The sequence below is a fragment of the Neopsephotus bourkii genome, unplaced genomic scaffold (genome assembly GCF_033783945.1).
Source record: "Neopsephotus bourkii isolate Nb327-2 ecotype Australia unplaced genomic scaffold, CSIRO-AGI_Nbou_v1 NB_1027, whole genome shotgun sequence".
Classification (NCBI taxonomy): Eukaryota; Metazoa; Chordata; class Aves; order Psittaciformes; family Psittacidae; genus Neopsephotus; species Neopsephotus bourkii.
In genome coordinates this window covers 1,503,535-1,531,452 of record NW_026901516.1, presented here as the reverse complement: position 1 = coordinate 1,531,452, position 27,918 = coordinate 1,503,535, and the positions used below count along the sequence as shown (strand labels likewise).

Below are 27,918 nucleotides of genomic sequence, written 5' to 3'. Positions count from 1 at the left end.
AGCCTGTCTCCACAGCAGAGGTGCTCAAGTCCTCTGATCATCTCTGTGGCCTCCTCTAGACTCAGTAGAGCAGGTCCACATCCCTCTTGGGTTGGTGGCCACAAAGTTGGATGCAGTACTGAAGGTGGGATCTCACGAGAGTGGAGTAAAGTGGGGGAACCACCTCCCTTGACCTGCAGGTCACATTTATATGATTTATTGCAGCTGCACAGTAATACTACGCGGGATTGCGAGACTAATGCTTGGAAATCGTGGCTTAGTAACTTTGAAGCAAAACTAAGACGCTTTTGTTAAAGCCAGGATTTCTGCAGCGCCTTTGATACCTGCAAACTACGTGGTTTATCACCGCCGCGCCCGCACGAAGCCGCGGACCGGCTGCCCATGGCGCCCGGGCGGAGAGGCGCGCAGCTCCCCCCCACGCACCGCCGCCCGTGAGGCCGTGGCGTGAGGCGCGGTTCCGCCCCGCCGCCGGGGGAGGTGGTGCCCGGGGGTGGGGCGGCGGCGGTGGTTGGCTGCGGTGACCCCGCCGCTCCTCGAAGGGGCTGGCAGCAGCGCCCGGCCTGGCGAGAGCGGCCTTTCCGGATCTGCGCCGGCGCGGCTGCCTATCCTCCTCCTTCTTCGCCTCCTGTCTCCACCTCACCGTCTCTCGGTGCTGCGGCGGCCGAGAACCCTGCCGGCTCCCCGCAGCCCTGCCGTGGAACCATGGGGAGCCTGCAAGGCAGCCCCGGGCGGGGCGGCCTCGGCCTGCTCGTTCTCTTCCTGCTCTTGCTTCTGTCGCCTCCGCGGGTGAGTCCTTCCCGGGGTGGGCGCCGTGGAGCGGCCGTGCCTGCTGGAGTAGGGGGTCGGCGGGCTGGGCCTCCTGGCACCGTCAGGAGGAGAAGGGGGGGCGGCGGGGCCCCCCCGCACCGCTGGTATCGCCTCAGGGCTGTGGAGGGGCCCCGGTGGCTCCTAGCGCAGCCTGAAGCCGAGGGTCTCCCGGGCGGGGGGTGGTGGCTGTCCCGCCTGGTGTGGGGTTAGGCCGCTGTAGTCGGGCAGTGCGAAGTTGCAGCGTGGTACCGGGGTGTCTCCTCCTTATCCCCGGAGAGGCTCTCCCTCCCCTTTCCCTCACTTCGGCTCACTGCCGGCGGGACGGAGGCGAGAGAGAGCGGGACACCCCAGTGACACACGGCAGGCCCGCCTGGGATCAGCGGCTAGACAGCGGGCGTGCTTGGGCTTAGCCGAATTCAACCTGTGCTCGGTCCCTTGGTATTGCGGCCAGCAGCAGTCCCCGGGGTGCCGCGGTCCTGTGGTGTGCCCTGGTTATGCAATGCCCCGTGCATGTGAGTAGCCACGCAGTCACATGCTCGTGTAGGGGCTTGCGTATGTCCTCAGTGTCTGCTTCGGTTTGTCTAGAGTGTTTATTATGCTACGAGACAGCTTCCTGGAAGTAAGAGTCTTGTGTGTAGTAAGATCTTGCTGTTTACCGACGAGCTAGTATCAAGACGACATGTTTCCTTAAAACTAAGGACTAGAATAAGTTGGACTTTATGACGCTTTAGGAAAAAATACGGTACCACCTTCCCTTGTCTCTTCTCTGTTATGTTTTGTTTATGCTGTAGTCCAAGATAGGAGTAAGCTGCTCTGACTTGCTCTGGGGAAACAAGTTGTGTTTTGTGAGCCTTAGTGTTTTGTTTGTGGAGATTTTTCTCTGTAGCCAATTTGGGAGCATACTTTCTATGTCAAGTTTTATGTTTAACTGTTTCCAAGTTCACAAGTTTGTTATTGTGTGTGTGGGCTGAGGTTCCCCTGTTCTCATATCCTTTTCAAACAACCTCTGAAGCACTTGAACAGAGAACTAGGAGTCTGTTCTTCTGTTACCACTGGATAAGCTGATTGTTTAGTACTGAGTCATGATCTCCAGGTGGGTAGGTAATGAACTTCACACCTTACCAACACTTCTTTATGTAAGTTTTTGGGGAGGAAGATGCTATCTTATAGCAGTGAGGTGTGTTATAAGTTGTTAAGTTGCATTATGCTGTCATTTAGGTGACAGAAAAATACTGCTTGAAGCAAGTTCCCTAAGATTTAGGGGATCCTTGTAGAGGATGTGGCTTTGTGGTCCATAAGAAGTAAACATTGCAAAATTATTTTAACCATGCAGGTTTCAGTTTCCTAATGAATTTGAATCTTTTTACTATGAACTTATTTATAGCCTAACGCTCAAGTCTTGAAGCTGTGCGTGCTCTTTTCTGAACACCCTCATGTGCTGGATGGCATCTTGTGTGCTTTAAGCAACCTGTTTCAGTTTCTCCTTGTATAATTATACTAAAACAGATGTTGTCAGTTTGGTAGGTGGGACACAGGTTTCATATCAGTAACAGGAATCCCAAGCTGTAGGATATATTCTGTGTTTCTGAAATCCTGTGGGAAGATGTTAAGGACAGGTGCTGCTCTGGCTCAAGCCCTACAGGTGGCTTGCAGTGTGGTATTACCTGACCTCTGAAATGTCTGTGTGGAGCAGCTTGCTTGGCAGGGGTGGGGATGGAGCTTCAGGATTGAGACAGTAACCTCTTAAGTTAGTTCCTGGAAAATCAGGAGTGACTTATTCAGTCTTTCTGGATGAAAAGTGAAGAAGTCCTCCTAAAAGAGGAGAGGTGACTGAAGGGAATGACTGGTAGAACTGAGTAGTACTTTTCTGGGCAGTAGACAAAACAACGTGTGTTGTACAGTGTTATTACTGTTCCCCTGTAGGGTATGGGAGGTATTCTGATACAGGTGGCCTTAGTGTTGCAGGCAGCTGCTAGTTAGGGGCCCTGTGCTTTCTGATCATGCATGTATTGTGTGTTTTCTTAACAAAGTCATTGTCAGCCAACATGAGCTTGCTCCCACAGATACTGAACTACTCTCAGTATTAGAACTTTCTTTTCCTGCTTGACTTTGACTTTCTTGTGCCATCTGAAGTGTGCTTGGTAATTCCAGAACTGTGGCTTGCTTTGCCGTACCAGAAGTAGCTAATGTTTTTTCTGTCTGAAAGGGAACAGTTCCTTACTATGAGCAAAAGAACAAGAGGAGCTTGGCAGACAAAAGCTTGTCCCTGAATTAGCTGCCTCTGAACAACTTACTGAAAGAGACAAAATAAGACTAAGAATTAAACATTTAAAGTTTCCCTTAGACCGTAGACCTCTCCCCCCTCTCATAGGGAGGGCTGTGAGGTAATGTGCAAATCCTGGGGCAGATATGCAAGCTTGACCTGGTCACCTGCTTCCATAAATCAGCCTTGCCATTTGCTAAAGGTACTATGATATTGTGTTTCCCTAGAACTCAATTTCTCAAGCTAGTGGGCAATATCAGGTATTAATTGTGATGTGGACTAGATATTATGGAAGGGGAGGCGATGACACAGGGAATGTGTACCTTTTCTTGGAATCTTTTTACCCTGCAAGATCACAGGTCTGCCATCGTAGGTGAAGGAAGGGGAAACAACTGCATCTGAAGCCGTTGCGTTTTCCATACATTAGTAATCTGGAGAGCCAAACAATGTTCACTTGTGATCTGGTGTTTGCAAGGCTACAAATAGTTGCTGTTTCTGTATAAAACGTATCATTGTTTTTTGCTTAACAGCTACATATTCATTGTTGGTCATGGCTAATGTTGCTGGAAGCATTTAAGGTTGATTTGTTTCAACATGCAGTTGAAGAAACTTAGACTGAAGTAAATGTTCTTATGGTCTGTTGGAACACCAGTTGTATTGCAAACGATAATGCCTGCAAACCAAAAAGCTGTAGGAGAACCTTTGTAGAATGTTAGTCATGAAATGCCCATACTTGCTTGTGTGCAAGTTTTTTACTAGGACTCCTCGAACTCTGACCTGAGGTGAAACGTCTCTTTAAACAGGTTAAGTTGACTAGAAGTAGGGATACACTTTTCTGAACTCTGGGGCTGTAGTGAAGTATAGTTAGTGTACTGCCAGATGGTTTCTAAACTGAGCTGGGGGCAGCAGAGAACAGCCTTAATCTGAGGTTATGTTGCTATTGCTTTATAAAGTACTTACTCCCATTTAAAAATACAAAGCACTCATTAGTGTGATTAAGAAACAAGATCAGAAAAACCCTCAACCAAACAAAGAAAAATCTGTTGGTGTTACTCCTGTGGAGTATTTTATCTTATTTAGAAGGCAGTTTGCTTCAACACTGCATTTCTGTTACTCTTGGGGCTAGGAGGGCTTTCACCTGTTTAAGATGATTGTTCACCCAAATCTTAAATGACCTGAAAGTCTTAACTCTGCAGGCAGCAGCTTTGTTAAACTGCAGTTTGTTGACAACCACACTTGCTCATCTCCGTCTCTTCCAAGTGGTGTAGGAGTGTTCTGAGAGAGTAGAAAGAGCAAAGTACTTGTATTCTGTAACTTAATCTAGCTTTTTACTGGGGAGTTTCTTGGGGGAAGAGCTTCCAGCTATATCTTATCAGTGGTAACAGTAGTTACTTAGTGGCTTGCAGTATCCCTGAATACTGTCTAAACCCTGGGAGACCAGCCCTCTGCCATATTTTGTGACTGAATCACTGATGAGCATGCTGTTGAGTTGTTAATGTCTGAGAGCTGTACTGGTGACTTCCTGCTGACTTTTGATTTAGTGGGTTTTAGGCTTTAGCTCAACCCCTGTAAACCAAGGATCACCAAAGCTTAGCTGTTCAGGGAATAAATCCACATTTTTATTAGTGAGATCTTGCTAGGTCATGGCATAAATACCTAATCTCGGATTGTTTCTGAAATTGCATTCTTGGTGTTAATACTGCAATAGAGTATTAAAGTTCTATATTTAAGTGTTCTAGTAGTCAAAAGTAACTGATCTAGTCAGCTTTACTAAACAAGCTGAAATTGAGTGGCAGACTTTTTTTTTTTCTCATTGTAGGTGTTATCAATATGGAACTTCAGGAATGTGGCTCCAAATTCTTTATTCAAATTACAAGTGTAAACTAACACTAGGCCAAAACACCTCATCTTGCTTTATTTTTTGTGTGTTTAGCTGAATACTTTTTGGTGCATGACCAGGTGTCATGTGCGAGTAAACTGCTTTGTTCTGAAAATGATAGCAAAATGCCTGGTGGGTAAATTTAGACATAACATAGCTTGTATTTTATTTTGTATTTGTATATTTATAATCAAGGAAGTGTTACTTTGAAATGCAGATAACATTAAAACCATAGGGTTACCAGTCAGCCTGATGTGGTAACTGAAATTTACTTTACAACACAAATTTTTCTATGTAGGAAGTGCCCCGATAAGTGTTATTTTTTTTTTGTAACTGGTAACTGCATTACCACTTTTCCCACACCTTCCACTTTGGAAGAAGCTTGTCTTTCTGAAAAGAATAGGTTGATAATCTTGTAGGTTTTAAAATTAGAAAGTGTTACATGACAAGACCTAGTGAACAAAGTTTCATAAAAGTATGATTACAAACCATTCTAGGCTAAACATGGAAGCCAGCCTGATACTGAAGAAATACCTCATTCTGTTTTCACAGGCAGTAGTAAGCAGCTAAAAGTTCTTTGCCCTTTTACAAAAATAGCATTGAATCTGTACTGCTTCTTGAAGAGATTGTCACTTCGGACACTGGTACATACAGACACTAAACCATTAGCAGATTGTTTGCTATTAAAACTGGAGTATACAAGTGTGAGGAAGCAGAGGTGAAGAGGGCGACTTCTAATTTTGCATCAAAGAAACATTGACTTCTTAATTTGATGTATGGCCACATTTACAATATAGTTTCTGTAAACAGACTTCAATTTATGGAAATTTTTGGCTTGTGCTGATGTTAATATTTAGTGTTTACAGATTGTAATCTCAATGGGTGGCTTCTAACTTGTATGTAAGAATATGGTGGTACTTAGCAGCTGGTGACAGGTTTAGCTAGAAGAAATGCTACAGTAGACAAATGAAATAGTGATCTGGATGGGTGGTACTTAAACTGACTCTTGGACCTGGCTTCTAGTGAGTAATTTGAATTGGGCCATGTTGCCTAGGTTAAGGTAAAAGAAAACAGTTCTAGCAGGATTAGGTAAATTGGTGATAGCTATTGATTTAAAACATAATAATTACTTACATACTTTTTGAGGAACTGTCAGTGGTGTTGGCACAAAAATGGGTGTTTTAGAGGCATTGTAATTCTGGGTAGCTCTTGGGTATTATGAATACAGCCTTTCAGGGGCCTCTCTAATCAGTAAATAATATTATTCACGGTCAAGCACAAAGCACAGCACTCTGTCCTTGCAGTGTAAGCATATGCTGTTTCTGCAAATGCTAGTTCAAGGTTGTTCAGGAGATAAAAGTAGGTCAGTTATGTCTCAGACTGTACCATTCAAACTTCTGATCAGAGCTGGCAGAAGTGCAGTAAGTGTTTGTGCAGTCTGCTTTTTGTTTGCAGCCCAGGTGCATAGGGCAGTCTTGGAGCTGTCTTCAAGAATTTTCTGTAAATAACTTGTTATTGCATTGAATATTTTGGTTTAGCATTTCCAATGTCTTGGTGTCAGTACCACTGAACAAAAAGTACAAGGCTTCCAGGGTGACATTATGCTGTTTCCATTTCCCTTATGCGCGTATCAGTTTTGCTAGTCCTTTAACTGGAAACATCTCTAAAAGGAAATGAGATTTTCTACTTATCACTTAGATGTTGCATGTTTAGGCTTGAAAGTGGTGATGAAGAGCATCCTTTGAGATTGTGACAATATATGGCATTCCATGGTGAGTGCAGAGCCATGAAGTTCTGTTTTGGAGTCTTCTTCATGCTTCTACTTCCTCAGTCACTGTAAGTGACTTGAGTTTGCAAGAAGGATTAAAAGGTGTCAGGAGGAACTGAAATACATCATGTAAGCAGTATGCTTCTCTTCCATGTATGCTGACTCATGCTTTAAAGTGACAGTTTAATCCACTTGCATGAACAAATTGTTTTCTACATGACCTTCTATTTGGAGATCCTTTTGAAGTCTTGTTGTAGGTTTTTCTTAGTTCTTATACTTGGTCTTAACTGTAGACTGGAAGTCTGTAGCACTTCCTGTTACTAGCCTGGGTAAGGACAGGTGAGGAGCTGAGGTGGAAGTTTGTAGTGGTGTGCACATGTCAAGCACACGTCAGTGGGTGTTTTATTTGGTACAAGCTGGTGTTTAAATTAGTAGAAAGTTAATCTGGATTATAAACGAGTTTTGGAATGTTGGCACATAAACTCTATAATAAATGAGGAATTTGGCACTATTCCTTGCAGTTAATCAGTTATGTTGTATTGATTAGGTACTTCCACAGTCTTGTGTCTGGTATGGGGAATGTGGAGTTGCTTCTGGGGACAAGAGGTACAACTGTGCTTATGATGGACCACCAGTAGCACTACCAGAAGATGGCTATGACTTAATGCAGGTGAGATTCTTGTGGAGGTCTGCTGCTTAAAAAACGATTCTCCTACACTTTGGAATTCTGTATTGCATTCTGTTGGACCTGCACTGTGGTGCTTTTAAACCTAACCTGGTAACCAAATGAGCAGATTATTTGTGATTTCTCAGGAATAGCTTATAGCCCAAAGAGTTCCTGTTCAGAGATGGAAGTCTCCAAAACATGTGATTACAGGGTTCCACAAGCATAACAGTAAATATGGGATTGTTTCGCTTGCCTGTGTATTTTCCTCAGTGGCATAAGCACGGTGTTTTTAGGACTCTTCCAAACTACAAAACTCTGCAGTTACACCCTTCCAGTCTCTAAAGTACTACACTATGTTTTCCATCAGATGATTGTTCCTGAACTCTTCTTTGAGTAAGAATGCAATAGCTGACACCCATTCAAATGGAGCAAACTTGGACAAAGTTCACTTTAGCTGAACTTAGCTGACCATATTTCCGTATCTAGGCTTTAGCTGTCAAAGTGAACAAAATCACAGTCAAAATAGAGCTTGTGTATTTGAAACAGTGTAGGATGATACTGCCAGACTTGCCTTCTGACAGATGATAGTTCAAAGCTTTAAAGTGTGAAATAGGTATAGAGATAAACAGTGGTTTGGCCGATGGCAGGAGCGACTTAAATATGCAGCTGAGCTAACTACTGTTTTGTGTTGTTTCTGAAGACCTAATGTACAGGTCTTGTATGTTAGTATAAGTTATACTTTTATTAAATGCATGTATCTCTTCTATAAACTGAACATGAAAGAACTCTGCCAGGTAATGAATGGTTTTTATGGTTAGTGGCTTGTGTTCTGAGATTCTAGAATCTGATACTATCCAGAAGGTATCCTAGAGGATAAGCTGCAGGAATACTTTGAACTCGGATAAACGTACTCTGTTGTATTACTAATAGACTTTCAAATACCATTATCATTCTATATATAGGCCCTGGTGACTAAAGATCATCTGAAGGAGCTTTCTGAAAGGAAGTGATGAATGAAACTGAATAAAAGAAGTGATTCTTTTCCCTATTCTCTAAAAATTCTTATTGGCTAGACTGATTTTATTTTTTTTCCCTATACATTTCCCAGAGCAGCACTAAAATATGCTGAAGTAGAACCCATGATTCTCTATGAGTTCTGAAGTCTTAAACATGCTTTTGCTTCTTTCCTCTGATCTCAGTACTGATTTTTTTTAAGGAACTCTGTCCAGGTTTATTCTTCGGCAATGTAAGCACTTGCTGTGATGTTCATCAACTTCAGACTTTGAAAAACAACTTGCAGCTGCCTCTGCAGTTTCTCTCCAGGTATGCTAACAAATGGCAAAGCAACTAGAGCTTTTTAATATAAACTTGTCTTAATGTGCTTTCTTAAGTAGAGTGTAGAAAAGGTGGTAACTTCATTCTGAGGCTTATTGGAGCAAGCTCTTGGAGTGACTTCCTAATCTGTATCAGGAGGTTTTAATGTCATTAAACTACTTGCTGTCTGGGTAGAGTTAGTTGGTAGAATAAACATTAATTTAGTTTGCCTCAAGCTACTATTTATAATGAAACCTTCAGAAGAGTGTGACGTAAAGTACTTTTCAGTCTTCTTGTTCAAACAGAAGCCATCCTGCTAGGAGCAGTTAAGATTTTCCTTCAAATTCTGCTTGTATCTACTATTTGAGGTGGGAAATTTTGTTAGTGAATGGTGTTGATGGTACTGATAAGTATTGCACAATTTTAAGCACCAGCTAATGTTGTATTGCTGATTAAGAACTTGCAGAATTTAAACATTTTGTTCTGTCATTGGTAGCAGAATGTTTACGCTTGCTCTGTAGGTTAAATTGGATATGTTGCATCTTTACCTTTTAATCTTGACTTTTCTACCCAGGTGTCCATCCTGTTTTTACAACTTGATAAACCTCTTCTGTGAACTGACTTGCAGTCCAAATCAGTCTGACTTTTTGAATGTTACAAGCACCATACCCTATTATGATCCAATTTTAAAAGAGAACAAAAGTAGTGTTACAGAGCTGCAGTACTTTATCGGAGACAGCTTTGCAAATGGTGAGTAAACAGCACGTTAATTTGTCTTGGCTTTTGTTAAGGTAACAAGACCAGTGCTTTCTTGAGAAGAACTGGGAGGGGCAAGCCATCTCTTTGACTATCTTTTGAAGTTAGAGATATCAAATTGGTACTGGTAGTCCCCCTTAAAACAGCTGGAATGCTAACTTCTGCCTGGGTAGGAGATACTGCAGTGACACTGTTAATACCACTGTTTGTAAGACTCAGCTGAGATTGGACATCTGTACAAATGGTTAAAAGCTGATAACCCTGATGACTGTAACTTCAGAAAAAAAACAGTTAACAAATATTGAATGTCCAAAGCCTACCTGATACTGAAACTATGTGGCAGATATGATGGTCAGGTTGGTACATGGTGCACTGGAATGGTTCTGTAAGAGGCACTCATTCCTCTTGAAATGGACTGCTCCAATCCTTTAAGTCTTAAAATTTTTTTCTAACAACAAATTCAAAATACAACCCAAATTTATAACAAGCTTGAAGCATTAATTCAGTCTTTGTACCCTTTGTGCAGTAACCTTTAATCAAGTTGAGACACTTGAAAGTCATATGTGGCCTATAGGTGAAAACTACCTTAAATGTTTGTCATAACTTTCCCTGAAAGGAACTTAATATTAAGCCCTGTTGCATCTCAAACAGTAAAGTAGGTTCTAGCATAAAGCAGATTCAGGTGGCCTATCTGGAAGAAGATAGCTGTAACAAAGCATCCCAACATTGAATACTATAAATAAAACTGAAAGCATTGTATAACAGTCTTAATAGGTTTCTTCTTGAAAACATCTATAATTATTGGAAGTACTCAAACGATAACATTGGTCTTCTGTCTTCATGCATTCTTCCTAGCAATGTATAATGCCTGCAAAGATGTGGAGGCTCCATCAAGTAATGTTAAAGCACTGGGGCTGCTATGTGGGAAGGATGCCAAGGACTGCAATGCAACCAACTGGATTGAGTACATGTTTAGTAAAGACAATGGACAAACTCCTTTCAACATTATTCCTATCTTTTCAGGTGAGAAACTGATTAGTCCTTGCTTTTGAAGCTTCGGTCAAAGGCTGAAAAATCAGTATACTATAGCTAGTATACAGATTTGTTAAACAGCTGCCCAGCAATGAGTATCTGCAGTTGAAGGCTTTCAAAGCAGTGTAAGAAACTGATTATCTTTCCTGATACATGCTTGGAAGTCACACTTTGCACTTGCTTTGTATGCAGCTTCTTGCTGTATAGATCTCAAACTGATTAAGCAATGGACTGAGCATAGACAACTGGATAGCTTGCATTTTTGGGGAAATCAGGGTGGTACCCTAATCCTTCAGGATTTCTTTGCAAAGAAATTGTTATCCATTTTTTCACTCTGAACAGATGAAGGGAGAGACATTGCTGGGATGATAGCAGTATGTCCTTGCTAGTTTTACAGAATGAAATGTTCTGAAACATGACCAGACATTTAGTTAGTAGACAACTGTAAATAATTGGTACCTGCTATGAAAACAGTAGTGGCTTATTCAGCTATAAGACCAAGAAAAGCTACCCTGCATAGAGGGTAGGGCCTTTTGTATAAAGGCTTAACTAATTTAACTGAGAAGCTTTTGTTATGAAGGTCTGAATTTTTACATGGTAGTGAATTGTCTCTGCAACTTGTGATTTGGCAGATGTTCCTGTCCATGGAATGAATCCTATGAACAACGCAACCAAAGGCTGTAATGAGTCTGTGGATGATTCGACAGCACCATGCAGCTGTCAGGACTGTTCCATTGTTTGTGGTCCAAAACCTCAACCCCCTCCATTGCCTGCTCCTTGGCTTTTATTTGGTTTGGATGCTGTGTATGTCATCATGTGGATCTCCTACATGGGATTTCTACTCATATTTTTTGCACTTGTTTTTGGAGTCTGGTGTTACAGGTAAAGCATTCAGAATGCTCAGCTCTGACAGTCACTTGCCTTTTCCCTGAAAGCTTCCTTTGCCCAGGACAGAATATTTATGCCTCTTTCTTTACCCAACCAGAAGTCCTGTTCTGTGCCACATACTTACAGGGAGTGTTCAAACACCTAAAATTCACATGGTAGAAAGTGGGTTTGGAAGTTGGTTTAGTTGATGCACAACTCTTATAGAATCCCTAGCAATGGGATCACATACACAAATCTAAAACTTTTATAAGCAAGAGCGTGCAGAAGTCTGGGGAAATGCATATATCTGCTTCATTTAACTGACATTAAGCCCCTGTAGTCAACAGTGAAGTTTCAGATGAACTTTGTCTGTTCTTGGATGATATGTATTAAGATACCAAAGCGCTGCCTTCCAGGAGCAGTGAGCTGTCTTTTTTTGTACTCGGTGTCAAATTTTGGGAACTGTGGGGTTTTACAATGCTTAAGACAAGGTCAGTACATGAACAGTATCTTGGAGAACCCGTATGACTAAAAATGCAGTCCTGCTCTCTTCCTCCACTTGCTTATTCCTTGAAGTTGGAACATTCCTGTAGTTGGAATGAGCTGAAAAATTCCAGTGATAGAAAAACCTGTTTGCCACGTGCAGTGTTTCTTTAAAACCTCCATTGCTTTTGGTTGTTGTTACACGTGCAGGGAAGTGTTTAACCTGGTCAGGAGATGTGGTTAAGGGGGAAAAATCACTAAAAGTTTGATTTAAAGGTAATGAGATTATTGTAACTCAGTTCAGGATCACTGGCAGCCAAATGCAGTTGTAACATTGTTTTCTTGCAGACTAATACTTGTAACAAAACAATAGATGCCCTGCTGCAGATTAAGTCTTGAATACTTCTTAGTCTCCTGAAACAACTAGACAAAAGCTGACCTTCCAGTAATTATAGCATTTTGTAAAGTAAGGGGCAGCAAGCCAGCTTCTGTGCTGTGTGATACTTGCTAGTAAAGTGCACAAGTAGTTGTAGCTATAAATGCTTTGTGGGTGTGCTAGCAATCCAGAGCAGTGGAAACGTTATCACTATTTCTTAATAGAATTTTCCAGAGGCTTCTACTATCTAATATCTCGGAGTATGGTGGTACTTTTCAGTTTAGCTTTAATATTGTCCAGCTATGACCAGGAACCTGAAATTGCTGTATAATGCAAATTAAATCTGTGTGGAAAAGGATAGTGGGTCGAACAAGCTTATAACATGCTCAGCAGCCTTCCTTTAGTAGGCAACATGCAGAGTAAACCACATGAAATAAGGGTGACATGTCTGGTTTATAGACCAAAACATTCTGAGATAACTGGAGGTTTAATTAGCTTACTACGAGGAGGCTATTGAACTTGGCTTCTGCTCTGGGTGTTGGGAATGACTATAAGCAGTCTTGGTCTATTGTAAGTGTTCAGTGCTATAACTTGCCTGTCTTCAGGACAGGAAGAAAGTGGCTCCTTTCCTTTTTTCCTTCCCCATTTCTTCAAGCTAAGTAGGTGTAACTTAAGCAGTTTGACTAATAAAGTGATATATTTCTAACATAGAGAGCTCTTGCAAGTGTTCCCACTCTAAATTGTCAATTTAAAGATATTCTTTGTTAATGCTGCTGGCCTTCTAAATATGCATAAGGAATGTGTGCTTGATCCAAGCTGGAAATTTTATTAAGATGGCTGATGTGGCTGTAGGTTGTTCTAAAGGAACATGAAGATGATGTTTTGAATGGATGGGTGTAGAGGGAACATGCGATGCCTGTAAATTCTGGAGGAGTAAAATATCAAATTTATTATTAGCACTAGACTGTTTTTACTGTACAAACCCCAAAAGATACCTTTTAGGGGGATTAGGGTAATACAGGCTTTTGTCTTGCAGGAGACGGCACTTTGTCTCGGAGTACACACCAATTGACAGCAACATAGCCTTTCCTGTGAACTCTCATCGTGACAATGGTATGTCCTGGATAAAAGTAATAGATTTATTAAAACTCACTGTAAATGCATCCCGTTCCTGTGTATGGGTTCTGGAATTTTAGCTTTGTTAGGCCATATAATCCATTCTTACAGGGTTTTATTTTGGCTTTTCTGGACAGTATTTTCTTTTTAGGGTATAACTTAACCCTGTTTTGCTGGATGCTGAAAGCCCGGGGTGCACAGTTTATGAATTTAGCTACGCTAATAGGAAGTTCTGGAGTGTTTTGTAGCTGGGGTGGGGGTGTGGGCAACATGATGCTAGTACAGTTTGATCATGTTCTGACCCATCTGTGTATCCATTCAAAGCATGTCATGAGAGAACTGTAGTTTGTGTGGCAGCTGAGATAGATCAATTTAAGGCTTATGTATCTTTTAACTGCTTCCTACCATTATATGCTGTGCCTTCTTCTGCCAAAGACAGTCTTACATTAGAAGGGGCAGTGTTAGGTACAACCTGATTTCTGCCCCCCTTGACCCTCAGTCAAGGATTGGTCCCTGGGTCTGACTATCAATATGGATGTGGCTTCTGGTGTCTACTACAAACAGAGCTGGAACAAAATTTTATCTATCCTAATGGACTTTAATAAAATGCTGCTTAACTGACTTCTCAAACATTTACTCTTTAATTTTTGCTCTTATAGGGAAAATTACTTGTGGTGAAAGGCTTGGTGAAAGGTTTGAGAATGGCCTAAGGATGACATTCACATCATGGGGGGCATTTTGTGTCAGAAATCCACGTCCTGTTATCCTGTTCTCTGTGGTCTTCATTGCAATGTGCTGCTCAGGCTTCGTATATATTAAAGCAACTACAAACCCTGTTGATCTCTGGTCAGCCCCAAGCAGCCAAGCTCGCAGGGAGAAGGAGTACTTTGACACACACTTCGGGCCTTTCTTTCGTACTGAACAAATTATTATTCAAGCACCAAACAGCCATCCACACACCTATTCACCTTACCCATCGGGAGCAGATGTATCTTTTGGGCCTCCTCTTACCAAAGAGATTCTTCATCAGGTAACTAGAACTTTCCAAGAGGAAAGACCTAAACATACCTATGGGTATAATCATATGGAGTTGACTTCCATCTGTAGTGCTATGTATCCGTCAAAACAATTGGGAGATATTCATATTGAAAGTCCTAGTCTTACTATAAACTTTTTGCTGAAAAACTTTTGTTAGAAGTAGGCTTACAAGCTAAGTCCAACTAAGTATTCTTAGCGTGATCATGGGAATAATAGGTTTAGTAATGTGCTGCTATTGGTGTGCTGCTATCTCTGGAAACTTACAGGAATGCAGCATGCAATTCAGTCCTGTCTTGCAAGGGAAATGCTTTTTTTGTGCTGCTGTTAAACTATGGTTTGGTTTGGTGGTTTTGTTTTTTTTCAAGGTACTGGATTTGCAGGATGCTATTGTCAACATAACTGCTTCTTCTGACAATGAGACTGTAATGCTGAAAGACATTTGCCTGGCTCCTCTTGCTCCCTACAACAACAACTGCACTATCCTGAGTGTACTCAACTACTTTCAGAACAGTCACTCTGTTCTAGATCACACTGTTGGGGACGAGTTCTTTGTCTATGCTGACTACCACACTCACTTCTTATACTGTGTTCGGTAAGCAGTACAGTTACATGGCTTTTTCAAACTGTAGGCCAGCTAGGTCTTAGTCTTGTTGGCAGACAAAAGTAGCTTGTTTTCATTGCCCTCTTGAGCCTTTTCTTACCCCTTTATAAATACAATACAATGTGAAACTGCAGATTAGTATAGGTTGCTTGTGTTTCTGTGTCTTAGTACTTAAGCAGGAGCTACATTTTAATCAGATTTCTAGTTAAGCTTGGTTTGTTTTACCAAGCCAAGATGCGGGCTTTGGTTTACCTTAAACATATTTCAGTTACTTTGGAGAAATAAGATTCTACAGAAACTGTCTTCTCTTCAGCTTTCGCTTCAGTTCAGTTGGGTAGAAGCTACGCCTCATCTTAGCTACAAGGAAGACACCTTTAAAATCATTTAAATTCAAAGTAAATGTAGCACAAGGGCAATGTATCACTAGCAGTCTTACTTCATTTCTCTCCTGATATATCATCAGTTATAACACAGCAGCTCTCAGCTCTCTACCTTTTTTTTTTGTCCTGTGCTGCTGTGCCTCATTTGTCATGCAGAAGCTAACACTTAACTGCTGGTGATTTCTTTAGGGCTCCAGCATCACTGAATGACACAAGCTTGCTTCATGATCCCTGCTTAGGAACATTTGGTGGACCTGTATTTCCATGGCTGGTGTTGGGAGGATATGATGGTAGGTTGGCAAAACAGTATTGCAGTTTAACTCTTAACAGTACATATTTGTGTGCTGTCTTTGGCACTTAAGGTGCATTCTCATTTAACACAGATGTTTAAGTATACTCCAGAGAAACTGGAGTTTCGTTAAACTTCCAGTAAGTAAGGGTATTTAGATTTCCAGTAGATCCATGCTGAGATTGTAGGCAGACTACTCTGGAAATACAAAATGTAAATAGGCTGTTGCTGGAACATACTTGTCTTGTTGACAAGTATACAAATGTTCAGTCTGCTTTGGCCCTGCTAAAGGATCTCTGGTTTCGAGAGAATAGATAAAGACATTAAGTATCTCAGATCGACATACTGGGACGTGCATGTGTTTTGTCTTTTAAGTTAAAAGTTTTGTCACTGCTCTGACAAAGCAATTAAGAATAAATTGAGGTGTTTGCAAAAGGAATCCTCCCATAATTATTCTGAAGCTCGAATTTTGTTCAAGCAGTTTATCCAGTTAAACATAACTTGCTAGATACACCAAACAAATATACTAAAACAGCCTCTGAAGGCATGCACTTCTTGATGAAACTGTAGGGGTTTTGTACTTGCTTTGAATAATATCTAAGTATACAAGAGTATCCTGTTTCCTAGATGGAAAGCCATAAACACTAGTTATATAGAAGCCCCTTGTCTAATCATGCAACAATTTAATGTTGGGGTGCCATGAACATCATTAATAAAGTATAGTGACTTTCAAATACAACCTGGAATGGTTATCCGCTTCTGTTGTCATTTCAGTAGTGTGTTTGAGAACTTGGTGTTGTTAGATTGTTTTAAATGGAGTTGTAGGGATGGGATTGCTTTGAACAACACTAATTTTAAACTTAACCATACAGGATTGCTTTGAACAATACTAATTGTAAACTTAACTATACCAGCCTATTCTGAAATGTGAGCTCCACTTTATAGTGCCTGACTTTTTTTTTTTTTCCCTATTCTAGGTGATAACTATAATAATGCTACAGCTCTTGTTATTACTTTTCCTGTTAATAACTACTACAATGATTCAAGAAAGCTAATGAAAGCCTTGGCATGGGAAAAAGAGTAAGTAGGCATTCCTATATTCTGGAATACATACATTACTTGGAGCAGCTCCAACTGTAGAAATGTGAAAAACACCTGTACTGTACTGCTTTTCTGTGTAACTACACAAGTGTTTTGAGAGGCAACAGAACCAGTTAAGGACAAACTGTGCTGGTTATAAAACTTTCATTTTATGTGATATACTTCACTTGGTTTGAGGAGATAGAATCTGATCTTGTTAGTGACCATCTAGTACAGTAGTACTCATGGATAAGTACCTTCAGAAAGGGTTTCATATACTTTGGCTGGAGTCACACAGGTATTCTCTTAAGTTGGCTGGAGTGTTAACTACCAGTGGAGAGGTCTGGATTATCTTGTAATTCTTAAACTCCAGTTTTTAAAAAAAAAAACATCTTCCAGATGAGTCTTTCCTCCCCTTCACGATCTTGAAGAGCTGATGTTAGCTTGCACAGGCCAACTGCTCCGTTAAACTACTGTACTAGGAAGTCTAAGTACATGTTAGTACAGCCAGCATCTACCTGTGTCAAAAGTACCTCCCTTCAGTTAGGGGAACTGAAATGAAACTACTAGCCCTTAAGTATTGTAAGCAATCTGTGTATTTCGAGGTCTAACTTTGAGGAAGGTTGCACTTATACTTTGAAATAGCTTATGCAAGATATGTAATTGTCCTCAGACTCTGGAGAGAACATGGAAAGTATTTCAACATAGTGTATTTCTGGTGCTTGGAGCAGAGTTTTAGAGATGTGTAGCCAGCACCCCTCTTAAAGAAGGTCATTCAAAGTACTGTCTGGCCACAGTCCAGTCTTGTACCACACAGATGATTCAAATTTGCCTTCAACCAACTTGTATTCCTAGTACAAGATGTTTTAAAGTGTGACTAACTTTTTTTCCTTTAGGTTTATTAACTTTTTGAAGAACTATGATAACCCAAATTTAACCATATCATTTTCTGCTGAACGGAGTATTGAAGATGAAATCAATCGTGAAAGCAACAGTGATATTGGCATTGTGTTGATAAGCTATACTGTAATGTTTGTGTACATCTCTATGGCTTTGGGACGTATCCAGAGCTTCAGAAGACTGCTGGTATGTATATAGTTCTCACTGCTGTAAACACTGAAGCTACACCTTGCTGACTAGCTTTACTTGGCTTTAAGCGACTTAAATATTTTTGCAGAGTGCTCGTACTCAAGACTGTCTTAAAGCACTGAGTCTGCTTTGGGCAGGAACTGGGGGTAGCATTACCCTTGTCATACTTGATGATACTTGTATGCTTCTTAGCCTTAAGTATTTTCATTTGATGTGCAGTTAACTTCAGCTTTAAGGCTTTTACCTTCAAGGCTCTTTGTGTTTTGTTTTGGCTTTTTGGCTTCTTTTTTTTTTTTTTTTTTTAATTTCTGGATCTTCACAAGAACCAGAAAAGCAGCTTTCTAGTACTTACACTTAAAGTGAGAACATGGCATTTACAGTTGCTAGAATCTGTCCTTTGATGATGCTGATTTGGCTGACGGTCATTACAACTTTTTTAGGTGGATTCAAAGATATCCCTGGGCATTGCAGGCATCCTGATTGTACTGAGCTCAGTGGCATGTTCTATAGGCATTTTCAGCTACTTTGGAATCCCACTGACACTGATTGTGATAGAAGTAATTCCCTTCTTGGTGCTGGCTATTGGGGTGGACAACATTTTCATCATGGTACAAACACTTCAGGTATTTATTCTCATATGCACTCTTATAAACATGCCTGTCGTCTTCTGAAGGCTGTTAACTCGGAGCAGTGTCTTCTGCATTCCAGTGCTCAGTCCAGTATGAGCAGCTCTGTCTCCCAGGAGTGGTGTTGGAGAGCCATATGTATGTTTTGCCTCAGCAAACACACCTCCCCACCATAATATCTGCTTTTTCTTACTGCTGGCTGATAACAAGCTTTACTTCTGGTCCACGTAGTGGTGATGTACAAAAGAATAATATCCTTAACATCCTTCTCTGGTAGATGTAAAACTTGACTCCTATTTTGATCACTTGTAACTTTAGTGTATTGTGAGCAGTAATCATGGACTAAACGCTTCAGACCAGAGACTTCTGATACCAAGTAATCAGCTTTCTAATTCGACAAGCTCAGTAACCTACTGCAACTGGCACTGCCTTTGGCAAGTGTGTTGTTTGTGTGAATTACTGAACTTAAAATACAGTACTAAGTTTTAAGCAAGGCAACAGAGGATGTTCATGCTGCTTTTATATTGGAGAATCTCTGCTTTTTTATTTAACTTGTGTTAATGCAGCAGAAACAATAAAAGAACTTGGTGTGTTTGAAGGGTTTTTTTAAAGCCAATGAAATTGCTTTCTAAATTGCATAATTCCTAATTATAATAAATTGTCTTGAAACAGAGAGATGAGCGCCTTCAGGGTGAAACCCTGGATAAACAGATTGGCAGAGTCTTGGGAGATGTGGCACCCAGTATGTTTCTCTCGTCTTTTTCGGAGACTGTGGCATTCTTTCTTGGTAAGACTTCTTTAACCCTTGAAGATAAGGGCCTTATACCTGCATGTTGCAAAAATCAATAAAAAACTAAAATACGAAAACAAAGCAAGAATTTGTAGATGAAGCTAAGCTTAGTTGTTCATTGCTATAATCAAGTTTAACTTGAGCTCTGCTGGGGATAAGCATTGTAGTACTTCAAGAGACTGGCACAGTTAAGAAGTTCTAATTCTGAACATTGAGCTCTTTGGGCTGGAGCTTTTTACTGATTTTTAGTTATTGACAAGTCTAAATTTGACCTTAGTACACCCTAACATCTGATATATTACTAACTCCTATATTGCATTCAGTCATCTTGCTGCTGCTTGGAAGAATTGCCCCTACAAGAGATCACATTTGAGGTTCACTCTTGCAATATATTTTAGAGCTATATCTTACGTTGTTACTCTCAAAGTATAAGTTCGCCTTTTTAATAATGTATTTGCTTACCTGGAGTGTAATTTGCCATTGGCTCATCTTGCATTGAGTGGCTTAATATTGAAGTAAGACCTTGCGTAACAGTGCTCTTTAACAGCCCTCTTATGCAGTCTGCACAAGACTAATAACTTTGGAATTGAGAGATGTCTTGAAGCCACTCACTTCTTTGCACAGCCTTAAAGGTGTCAAACAGGTCAAAGTGTTGTAGCCAGGTTCATCTCAGCTGTTCTTGTTACTTAACAGAAAGGGTCTTTGTCCTGCTATGACACTATCTGTTAACTTGGGTATCTGTCTAGAAAATGCTCATACATTTCTAAGAGAAGGGAACTTGCTTTAACAAACTGGGTCACTTTCAGGGACACTGTCTACGATGCCAGCGGTTCGCACATTCTCCCTGTTTGCTGGAATGGCTGTGCTCATAGACTTCATTCTTCAAGTTACTTGCTTTGTAAGTCTCCTGGGCTTGGATATTAGGCGTCAAGAGGTGAGTATAAATGCACCTGTAACTGCAGTGTAATAGGTATGGCATCTTCTGTAGCACTGTACTAAATCTGGCATTTAATCCCTTTTTAGAGGAATAGACTGGATGTTCTGTGCTGCATCAAGAGCAGTGAAGAAACGGGTGGAGTCCAGCATTCCGATAGCATCTTATTTCTGTTCTTCAAAAATCTGTATTCTCCATATCTGCTTAAGGATTGGATGAGACCAATAGTAGTATGTATATTCTGTTTAAAGTAAGCAGTCATCTAAACTTGAACACAAGTGTAGTGAACCTTAAGGTCTAAATACTGAAGAAAAAAATCTTCACTACGATGAAACAAATGAACTTCCTAGTGTTTTTGCTTTCAGCATTAGGAATGGAATAAGCTTTTATAACTGCAAGAGTATTTCTAGTAATTAGAGGCCTGACCAAAGCCCAGATTTAAAAGCTGTGTTACTGACAATGAAATCACTCTAGGTGTATGTTAAAAGTCAGCACATGGTTGGCTCCTGCAGTGCAATAATCTCGAGTGTCACTGCATCTGTGATTCAGATTGAGATAACTGTGCATACTTATGAAGTGGTTGGCATACCTTTCCCTGCTGCCTTCTAAACATAAATTTTCTTTTATGGCTCCAAAGGGAGCTCTGGGTAGCAGTAAAATGTAGCTACTGTTGTACTAAGCCTGGGTAGCATACTTAAACTATAGCCTCTTTGCATGCTTCCTGTTAACTTAATGAATGACTTCTACTGCTTGCTGTTTCTGTATAGTTCTTGCTTCTGTGACTTTGCTTTTTTGCAGATAGCAGTGTTTGTGGGTGTTCTGTCATTCAGTACAGCAGTTATTCACAATGTAGAGATTGGACTGGATCAGTCTCTCTCAATGCCAGATGTAAGTTTTAAGATTATGTTGCTCTTCAGCAGTTTGTGACTCATTTGAAACCTTTATCTTGTGCTACCTCAACATCATGTAATAGTAACTCAAGCATTTCCCTTTTAGGACTCTTATGTAATAGATTACTTCGGCCACATCAGCAAGTACTTGCATGCAGGTCCTCCTGTCTACTTTGTCCTAGAAGAAGGGCACAACTACACCTCTTTGGAAGGGCAGAACATGGTGTGTGGTGGAATGGGATGTAATAATGATTCACTTGTCCAGCAAGTCTTCAATGCTGCAGAAATTGGTAGCTAGTAAGTCTCCTGCTTTTCTCTGCATAGTCACATTGAAGAGATGTAGTTGACCAGTGTGTTCTTTAATTTAGTTCAGGCCAGCTTGTGCAGCTGACCCTATTGCACTTGCTTTATACTGTGGTTTGGGATGGAGGAAGAAAAGATGTTGTAATCTCCTAGCATGAGTATAAAACCTGTCTTGATTTGTGGGATATATTGATGTACTTGGGTTTAGAAAAAGAGCTTGATCCTTTAAGGAATGTGGGAATAGTAGGAAGAACTCATGAAAACCTCTTGGTGTGGTTAAGCTCTCCTGGAAAATTACTTGCATGATTAGCTTCTAAACTTGGTGGATGAACTGGTCTAGCCAAGCAAGGCTAAGCAGGAATTGTATCTGGAATTCAGTAGCTGATAACTGAAGAAAGTCTCTTCCTGATTACTTCCACTGTAGCTCAGTGGTTTCACTTCAGTGTAACTGAAGGAGGAGCCTTGCTTGAAAACAGTATCTGGAATACTTGTGTTTATCTTAAGCTGATTTTTTTTCATAATATATATGTGTGTGTGTGTGTGTGTGTGTTTGGAATGTGTTATAAGTAAAGTGAAGACAACACCATTTGATGTGAAAGGTCAAGGAGAAAGCAAAAAAATATTAATATGATATTATTTTTTATAAGTGAATAATGAAGAAGAAATGCCTGAAGAGTTTAAGCATGTGCCTTTTAAAGCAAGTATAGTTTAAAATATGATATGGTTATGAACTAGATTCTGTGATGGTACATTCATCACATGACTGAACTGATTTACACACAATTAGATTTAGTTAGGATAAGGACTCTTATGGACACTTTAATTATTTGCTTCTTGAATTGAAAAGGGGTGTGCATTTGATTTACTGTCATCTGGTGGGTGATAAAGATCAGCTAGTTGATAAATGTTGCACAGAGTGGATAGGGGAATGGAAAGTCGAGTATTAAGTGTAAATTGAATGTGGGGAAGAAGCTCCTCTTGCTTGTTAGCTGTGGTCTTATGAGCAAGACTGACACTTGAATAGGGAACTGGAACAGGGGACTACATAAAGGGTTAAGTAGCTTAGACCAGAATAAGATGATGTGGTGTAAGTCAGCATTGGAAGAGGTCAAGGGATGCGTTCTGGAATGAAACACAGAATTACTGATGATGAATATGTTGCATTATTTTATTAGCACAAGGATAGGTTATGCCCCATCATCCTGGATTGATGACTACTTTGACTGGGTGAAGCCGCAGTCATCCTGTTGCAGAGTCTACAATACCACTGGACAGTTTTGCAATGCTTCAGGTATTGGCATTCATCTTGTTGCTAGGGGATTAGTTTGGTTTATAAGTTTCACAGCCAAAACATTATTATGAGTCAAGTGAATAGCTTTTCTTGCTGTGAGCTTGCACTTCTTGGGTTGTCCTCTCTTTGAACTGCTGTTTGAGTGAATGTAAACATTCTACTGGAATGCAGCAGGCTGAAGACAGCCTACCTGCACAGCCATTGTAATGACTGTTCAAAAAATAACTTGATCCTTCTGCTGTTTTCAGTAGAGCACACAAGCCTAGTGCTCTGGTTTTGTTCAGATCCTTCAGTTTGGTAGAGTTCTCATTGGGTCCAATGTAGGTAGTGCACAAATAACTGAGTTCCCTGGTAAGCCTTGCCTTAGTAGTAATAAAAATAAAGGACTAGAAACTTTGTACAGAATTTCAGGGCTGATGAGTTATTTCATCAGTGAAAGTGTTTTTTGAGGAACTGTATCCTGTAGTATTGCAAGTCAGAAGTTACTAGTGTTAGGATCAATAATTGATCCTGTAGTTGACTACCTTCATGTATCCTTTCAGTCACTGATCCATCCTGCACTCGCTGTCGACCACTGACTCAAGAAGGCAAGCAGAGACCAGAGGGCAAAGACTTCATGACGTTTTTGCCAATGTTCCTATCAGACAACCCTAACCCTAAGTGTGGCAAAGGGTAAGAGCCATATTTGATGTATCTTACTTAGTCCAGTGTTGAAGTTACTTGCTGTGGAAGCGTAACTTCAAGTGTAACTACTTGCTGTGGAAGTATATGTCTGCAAGGCTGGGTATTTAACGACCTTCTGAAAGGCAGATAGACATTGACATCTTGGCATTGAAACAAAACTGGGAAAACAAATGCATCATCAATTAAAAGGAAAGCTACTTTTCCCTATACAAAGAAACTGTATACTCAGTCTATCCTGGTATATCCTGTGCATTCTTCAAATGTGTTGTGATCTGAAGCTTCTGTCAGTTTTGGGAAATGTTAAAAACGGGATTTTAAGTTAGAAAAGCTAGTAAATTTGAATGGTGGTCACTGATAATGACATCTAAAATGTTACTGTGTTTCTGTAGAGGACATGCTGCCTACAGCTCTGCTGTCAACTTTATAAACAACAAATCTGATGTTGGAGCTACTTATTTTATGTCTTACCATACTGTACTGAAAACGTCATCTGATTTTATTGATGCTATGAAGAAAGCTCGGGTTATAGCAGATAATATCACTGAAACAATGGGCATCAAAGAGAAGAACTACCGGGTGTTTCCTTACAGGTATGCTTACATCTTTCTTGCCTTAGTGATAAATACTCAACTTGAGCAACTAGGAAAAGATACTGGCTAATAACATCTTAAAGATTTGAGTCTTGAGTTTTGTTTAACAGAAGGTAATACAGAGGTTCTGGAATTTATGGTAAAACTACAAAAATATAATTTATACCCATAGCACTAACTCTTATCAACTGTGGTTGATAACTAACTTAAATCAACTTGTCCGTCACTTACACAGGCAGCTCTGGCTTCAGCTCAGGCTCTTCCTAGCTTTTGTAGTAGGGTTGAATAGTTCCAGCTTGACCAGATCTGTTGATCTGGGTAGTTAGTTGCAAGCTGTAATGGGCATGTATTGACTTCAAACTTCAGTTATTTAAACTTAAAGCAAAGGCAGCAGTGTTGCCAAGTATAGCTTATCTAACATTTGTATGATTAGCATACTAAAGACTGTGGAAGAGTACCACAATGAAATTGAATTGGAATTGGTATCTCTACAGCTGATCTCTTCAAGTCAAAGAATCCTATCGATCCTTGTGATCTCACTGTGCAATGAATCTGCTCAGACTCTCTGCAGTTGTTCCTGCAGATACTTCAGTTGATCTGAGGAGTTGCCTTCTGGCAGCTACTGGAGCTGGAGATGTGGACTGTGGGAATCGCTCTGACTTCCAGATACAGCCTTTCTTTGAAGTATTAGTGAGGAGCTGTCATGTAACAGCCAGCATTTCCACAGGAGTTATACCACTGATGCTAGAAAGCCAGTTTCTGTAGGCGACCCCTGTTAGGAGGGAAGTACTTTATCTGTAGTGCAGAAGCTAATATTAGCATGTAACAAGGAAGATTGCTAACTACACCTTCTCTTCTTTCCACAGTGTGTTTTATGTCTTCTATGAACAGTACTTGACAATTGTGCACGATGCTATCTTTAACCTCTGCATCTCCTTGGGATCAATATTTTTGGTGACAACTGTGCTGCTTGGTTTTGAAGTATGGGCTGCTGTTGTAGTTTCAATAACTATTGCTATGATCATCATCAACATGTTTGGGGTGATGTGGCTCTGGGGCATCAGCTTGAATGCGGTTTCATTAGTAAACCTTGTCATGGTAAGTTAGCAAGACATCTCTCTGCTTCTGTTGCCAAGTCTTAAAACAATTGTCTTACTGATTCTTATCATGAATATATGTGTATTTTCTACTAAATTTTGACAGACATTTGAACAGTAGTTGAACTATCTTAATACATCTAGATGGCCTAGAAAACAGGCTTATTCTAACAACTAGTCTTAGTACTGAGCATATAAAGCCATTGAACTGTCAGCTGTACTGCAGCTGGTGGTGTTCTAGTCTGTTCTGTAGCTAGTTGTATTGCTACTATACAGGCATAGGTGCTGTTGCTCATCAAGAGAAGCTGTTCATGCCAATGGTAAGGATATATAGCCTAGTGTTAGGGCTTTTGCTGTGTTTATCTTCTCCAGAGTAGATCTATGATGTGCTAGCACCACTATTGTTCCTGCATAAATGGATAAACCACTTCGGCAGAGACTGCTTTGGTGAAACATTCCAGAACTTAGTAACTAATAGCTGAGTGCTGGAGTTCTGCTTACTTTGTTTTCCAGAGATTTGTGGCAAATCTGAGGAAGTTATGGGAGTAAATGGTTGCCCCATGTTACAACTAAGCATGTGTTCACGCAAGTCCACCTGCCAGATAAAGCTAAGATTTACCAGCAGTTCATTATTGTTAAATGACTAACTAGTTGAACTTCTATAGTAGCAAATCAGCATGAATACTCAGTGTTGTTCTAAGGCAATGTTATTGCAGGTAATAGCTGTAAACTGAGTTCAGTGTTCAGCGTTCACTGTGCACACCTTGTTGAAGCCAGCTTTCTACGGTATTAAGAGACTTTCGTTCTTCAAAACTACCTCATGTTCTGATTCCTGTTTAATCAGACTGATTGTCTATTAGTAATAACTGGCGGTAAAATGCTGTACAATACTTGGAACAGCCCCTAGAAAGGAAGGAATGCTGAGCTTGTAATGTCCAAAGACATTAATCCTGGGAACTGATCACAGCTGCCAGAACTTTTCTAGCCTGTCTATAGAGTTCTGAGTAGAGACATTATCGTCAAAATGCTCATCTGAAATGATGTTTTCATATGTCTCTTTTCATTCCCTAGAGTTGTGGTATTGCTGTGGAATTCTGCAGCCATGTAACAAGAGCGTTCACTGTTAGTACTAAGGGCAGTAGACTAGAGCGTGCAGAAGAAGCTCTGTCTCACATGGGCAGCTCAGTAAGTATCTACTGTACTGGGGGGGGGAAAGGGGTAACCAAGTCACAAACTATGCCAATATAAAGTCATAAGGATGGCCTTTGCCTTTTCTTTTTGGAATGCTTACAACTCTTCTTAGGCTTCTACTATTAACATGGGTGATGAAGACTCACATTTTTAGTCTGTTACTACTACCTCATAGTAGAACTACTACCTCAGCTAAAAGTTTTAGCTGAACTAGTAGGTTGGGTTAGCCTTGAATTGCCCCATTAGGATTAAGTGCTTCCCTCTTCCAGATACTCAGAGGCGACTAGGAAAGATCTGTGAATATGAGATTCAACTGAAGCTTTCGGAATGCAAGCAGGGCTCAGTATTTAGGCAGTACTATCATATCAGTCTAAGTGACATGGTTGGGGCTGGAACACTGTTCTGGTAATGCATGCACTGGGCCTTCACTTGAATGTGAGTCATTTCAAGTGATAGTTTTCATCTGTAGCTGCCCAAAGTAAAAAAAACTAGGTGGCTGTACAGATACTGGGTTTTTAACCATACTGAGACTGTCCTGTGGTGTCTGTTTCTAGTGGGACCAAGAACTGGAACTTCTCTCTTGAGTTAGTTTTTGGATTTGGTTCTGAGGACTAATGGGGAGGCAGGTATGCTGCATGTAGGAGCCTCAAATCACATAAAGTATTTTAGCAAATGTTAAGTGCCTTAAGCAAATGGATTATAAAGAGCCCTACTTGGAGTATTGTCTGCAGTTCTGGTGTCCTCAACATTAAAAGGACATGGATCTGTTGGAACAAGTCCAGAGGAGGGCCACGAGAATGATCAGGGGACTGGAGCATCTCCTGTATGAAGATAAGCTGAGAAAGTTGGGGCTGTTCAGCCTGGAGAAGAGAAGGCTGCGTGGAGACCTCATAGCAGCCTTCCAGTATCTGAAGGGGGCCTATGGGGTGCTGGGGATGGACTCTTCATTAGGGACTGTAGTGATAGGACAAGGGGTAATGGGTTAAAACTTAAACAGGGGAAGTTTAGATTGGATATAAGGAGGAAATTCTTTCCTGTGAGGGTGGTGAGGCACTGGAATGGGTTGCCCAAGGAGGTTGTGAATGCTCCATCCCTGGCAGTGTTCAAGGCCAGGTTGGATGAGGCCTTGGGTGATATGGTTTAGTGTGAGGTGTCCCTGCCCATGGCAGGGGGGTTGGAACTTGATGATCTTAAGGTTCTTTCCAAGCCTAACTATTCTGTGATTCTACTTAGCACTTTAATACTTGTTTTCTTATCGACAGGTTTTCAGTGGTATCACACTGACCAAATTTGGAGGAATTGTAGTACTGGCTTTTTCCAAATCTCAAATCTTCAAGATATTCTACTTCAAGATGTATTTGGCTATGGTTCTGCTGGGAGCAACACATGGACTAATATTTCTTCCAGTTCTGCTTAGTTACATAGGTAAGATGTGACAGCTGGCTCCAAAACATGCTTCAAACAGAAACGGCTAGCTGCCTCTGTACACTATTTCTCCCCATGAAATGGAAAGGTTTGTGAAAATACAAAAGCAGTACTTGAATGTACCTCATTCGTCCCAAGTAGGCTCGCTTTGGAAAGCAAGGGCTGACTGGTGGCAGTGCAAGCTCACTGTTTGGGCATGCTTAGGTGAAGCAAATGCAGCTGTGCCCTGTGCTGACTTTTGTGGAGGTGGCTTCTAGGCCCATGTGGCCCAACAGACAGTAGCACGATTTAT

General features: G+C 40.8%; 1 protein-coding gene across 1 annotated transcript in view; it reads left to right on the top strand.

Annotated features, from left to right (window-relative positions):
* Positions 1 to 611: 611 nt before the first annotated feature.
* NPC1 (NPC intracellular cholesterol transporter 1) overlaps positions 612 to 27,918 on the top strand; it is a 28,259-nt gene continuing 952 nt past the window's right edge. Inside the window, exons 1-24 of the mRNA XM_061360506.1 lie at positions 612 to 786; positions 7,265 to 7,387; positions 8,601 to 8,707; positions 9,273 to 9,448; positions 10,310 to 10,477; positions 11,119 to 11,368; positions 13,249 to 13,325; positions 13,988 to 14,358; positions 14,732 to 14,958; positions 15,537 to 15,637; positions 16,614 to 16,716; positions 17,613 to 17,802; positions 18,246 to 18,428; positions 19,104 to 19,218; positions 20,028 to 20,155; positions 20,245 to 20,385; positions 20,954 to 21,043; positions 21,152 to 21,342; positions 22,524 to 22,639; positions 23,182 to 23,311; positions 23,713 to 23,913; positions 24,780 to 25,011; positions 26,082 to 26,195; positions 27,464 to 27,626. Of these exons, the coding sequence (XP_061216490.1) occupies positions 703 to 786; positions 7,265 to 7,387; positions 8,601 to 8,707; positions 9,273 to 9,448; positions 10,310 to 10,477; positions 11,119 to 11,368; positions 13,249 to 13,325; positions 13,988 to 14,358; positions 14,732 to 14,958; positions 15,537 to 15,637; positions 16,614 to 16,716; positions 17,613 to 17,802; positions 18,246 to 18,428; positions 19,104 to 19,218; positions 20,028 to 20,155; positions 20,245 to 20,385; positions 20,954 to 21,043; positions 21,152 to 21,342; positions 22,524 to 22,639; positions 23,182 to 23,311; positions 23,713 to 23,913; positions 24,780 to 25,011; positions 26,082 to 26,195; positions 27,464 to 27,626 (3,781 nt within the window). The 5' untranslated portion in view covers positions 612 to 702. The remainder of the gene's footprint in view (positions 787 to 7,264; positions 7,388 to 8,600; positions 8,708 to 9,272; positions 9,449 to 10,309; positions 10,478 to 11,118; positions 11,369 to 13,248; positions 13,326 to 13,987; positions 14,359 to 14,731; positions 14,959 to 15,536; positions 15,638 to 16,613; positions 16,717 to 17,612; positions 17,803 to 18,245; positions 18,429 to 19,103; positions 19,219 to 20,027; positions 20,156 to 20,244; positions 20,386 to 20,953; positions 21,044 to 21,151; positions 21,343 to 22,523; positions 22,640 to 23,181; positions 23,312 to 23,712; positions 23,914 to 24,779; positions 25,012 to 26,081; positions 26,196 to 27,463; positions 27,627 to 27,918) is intronic.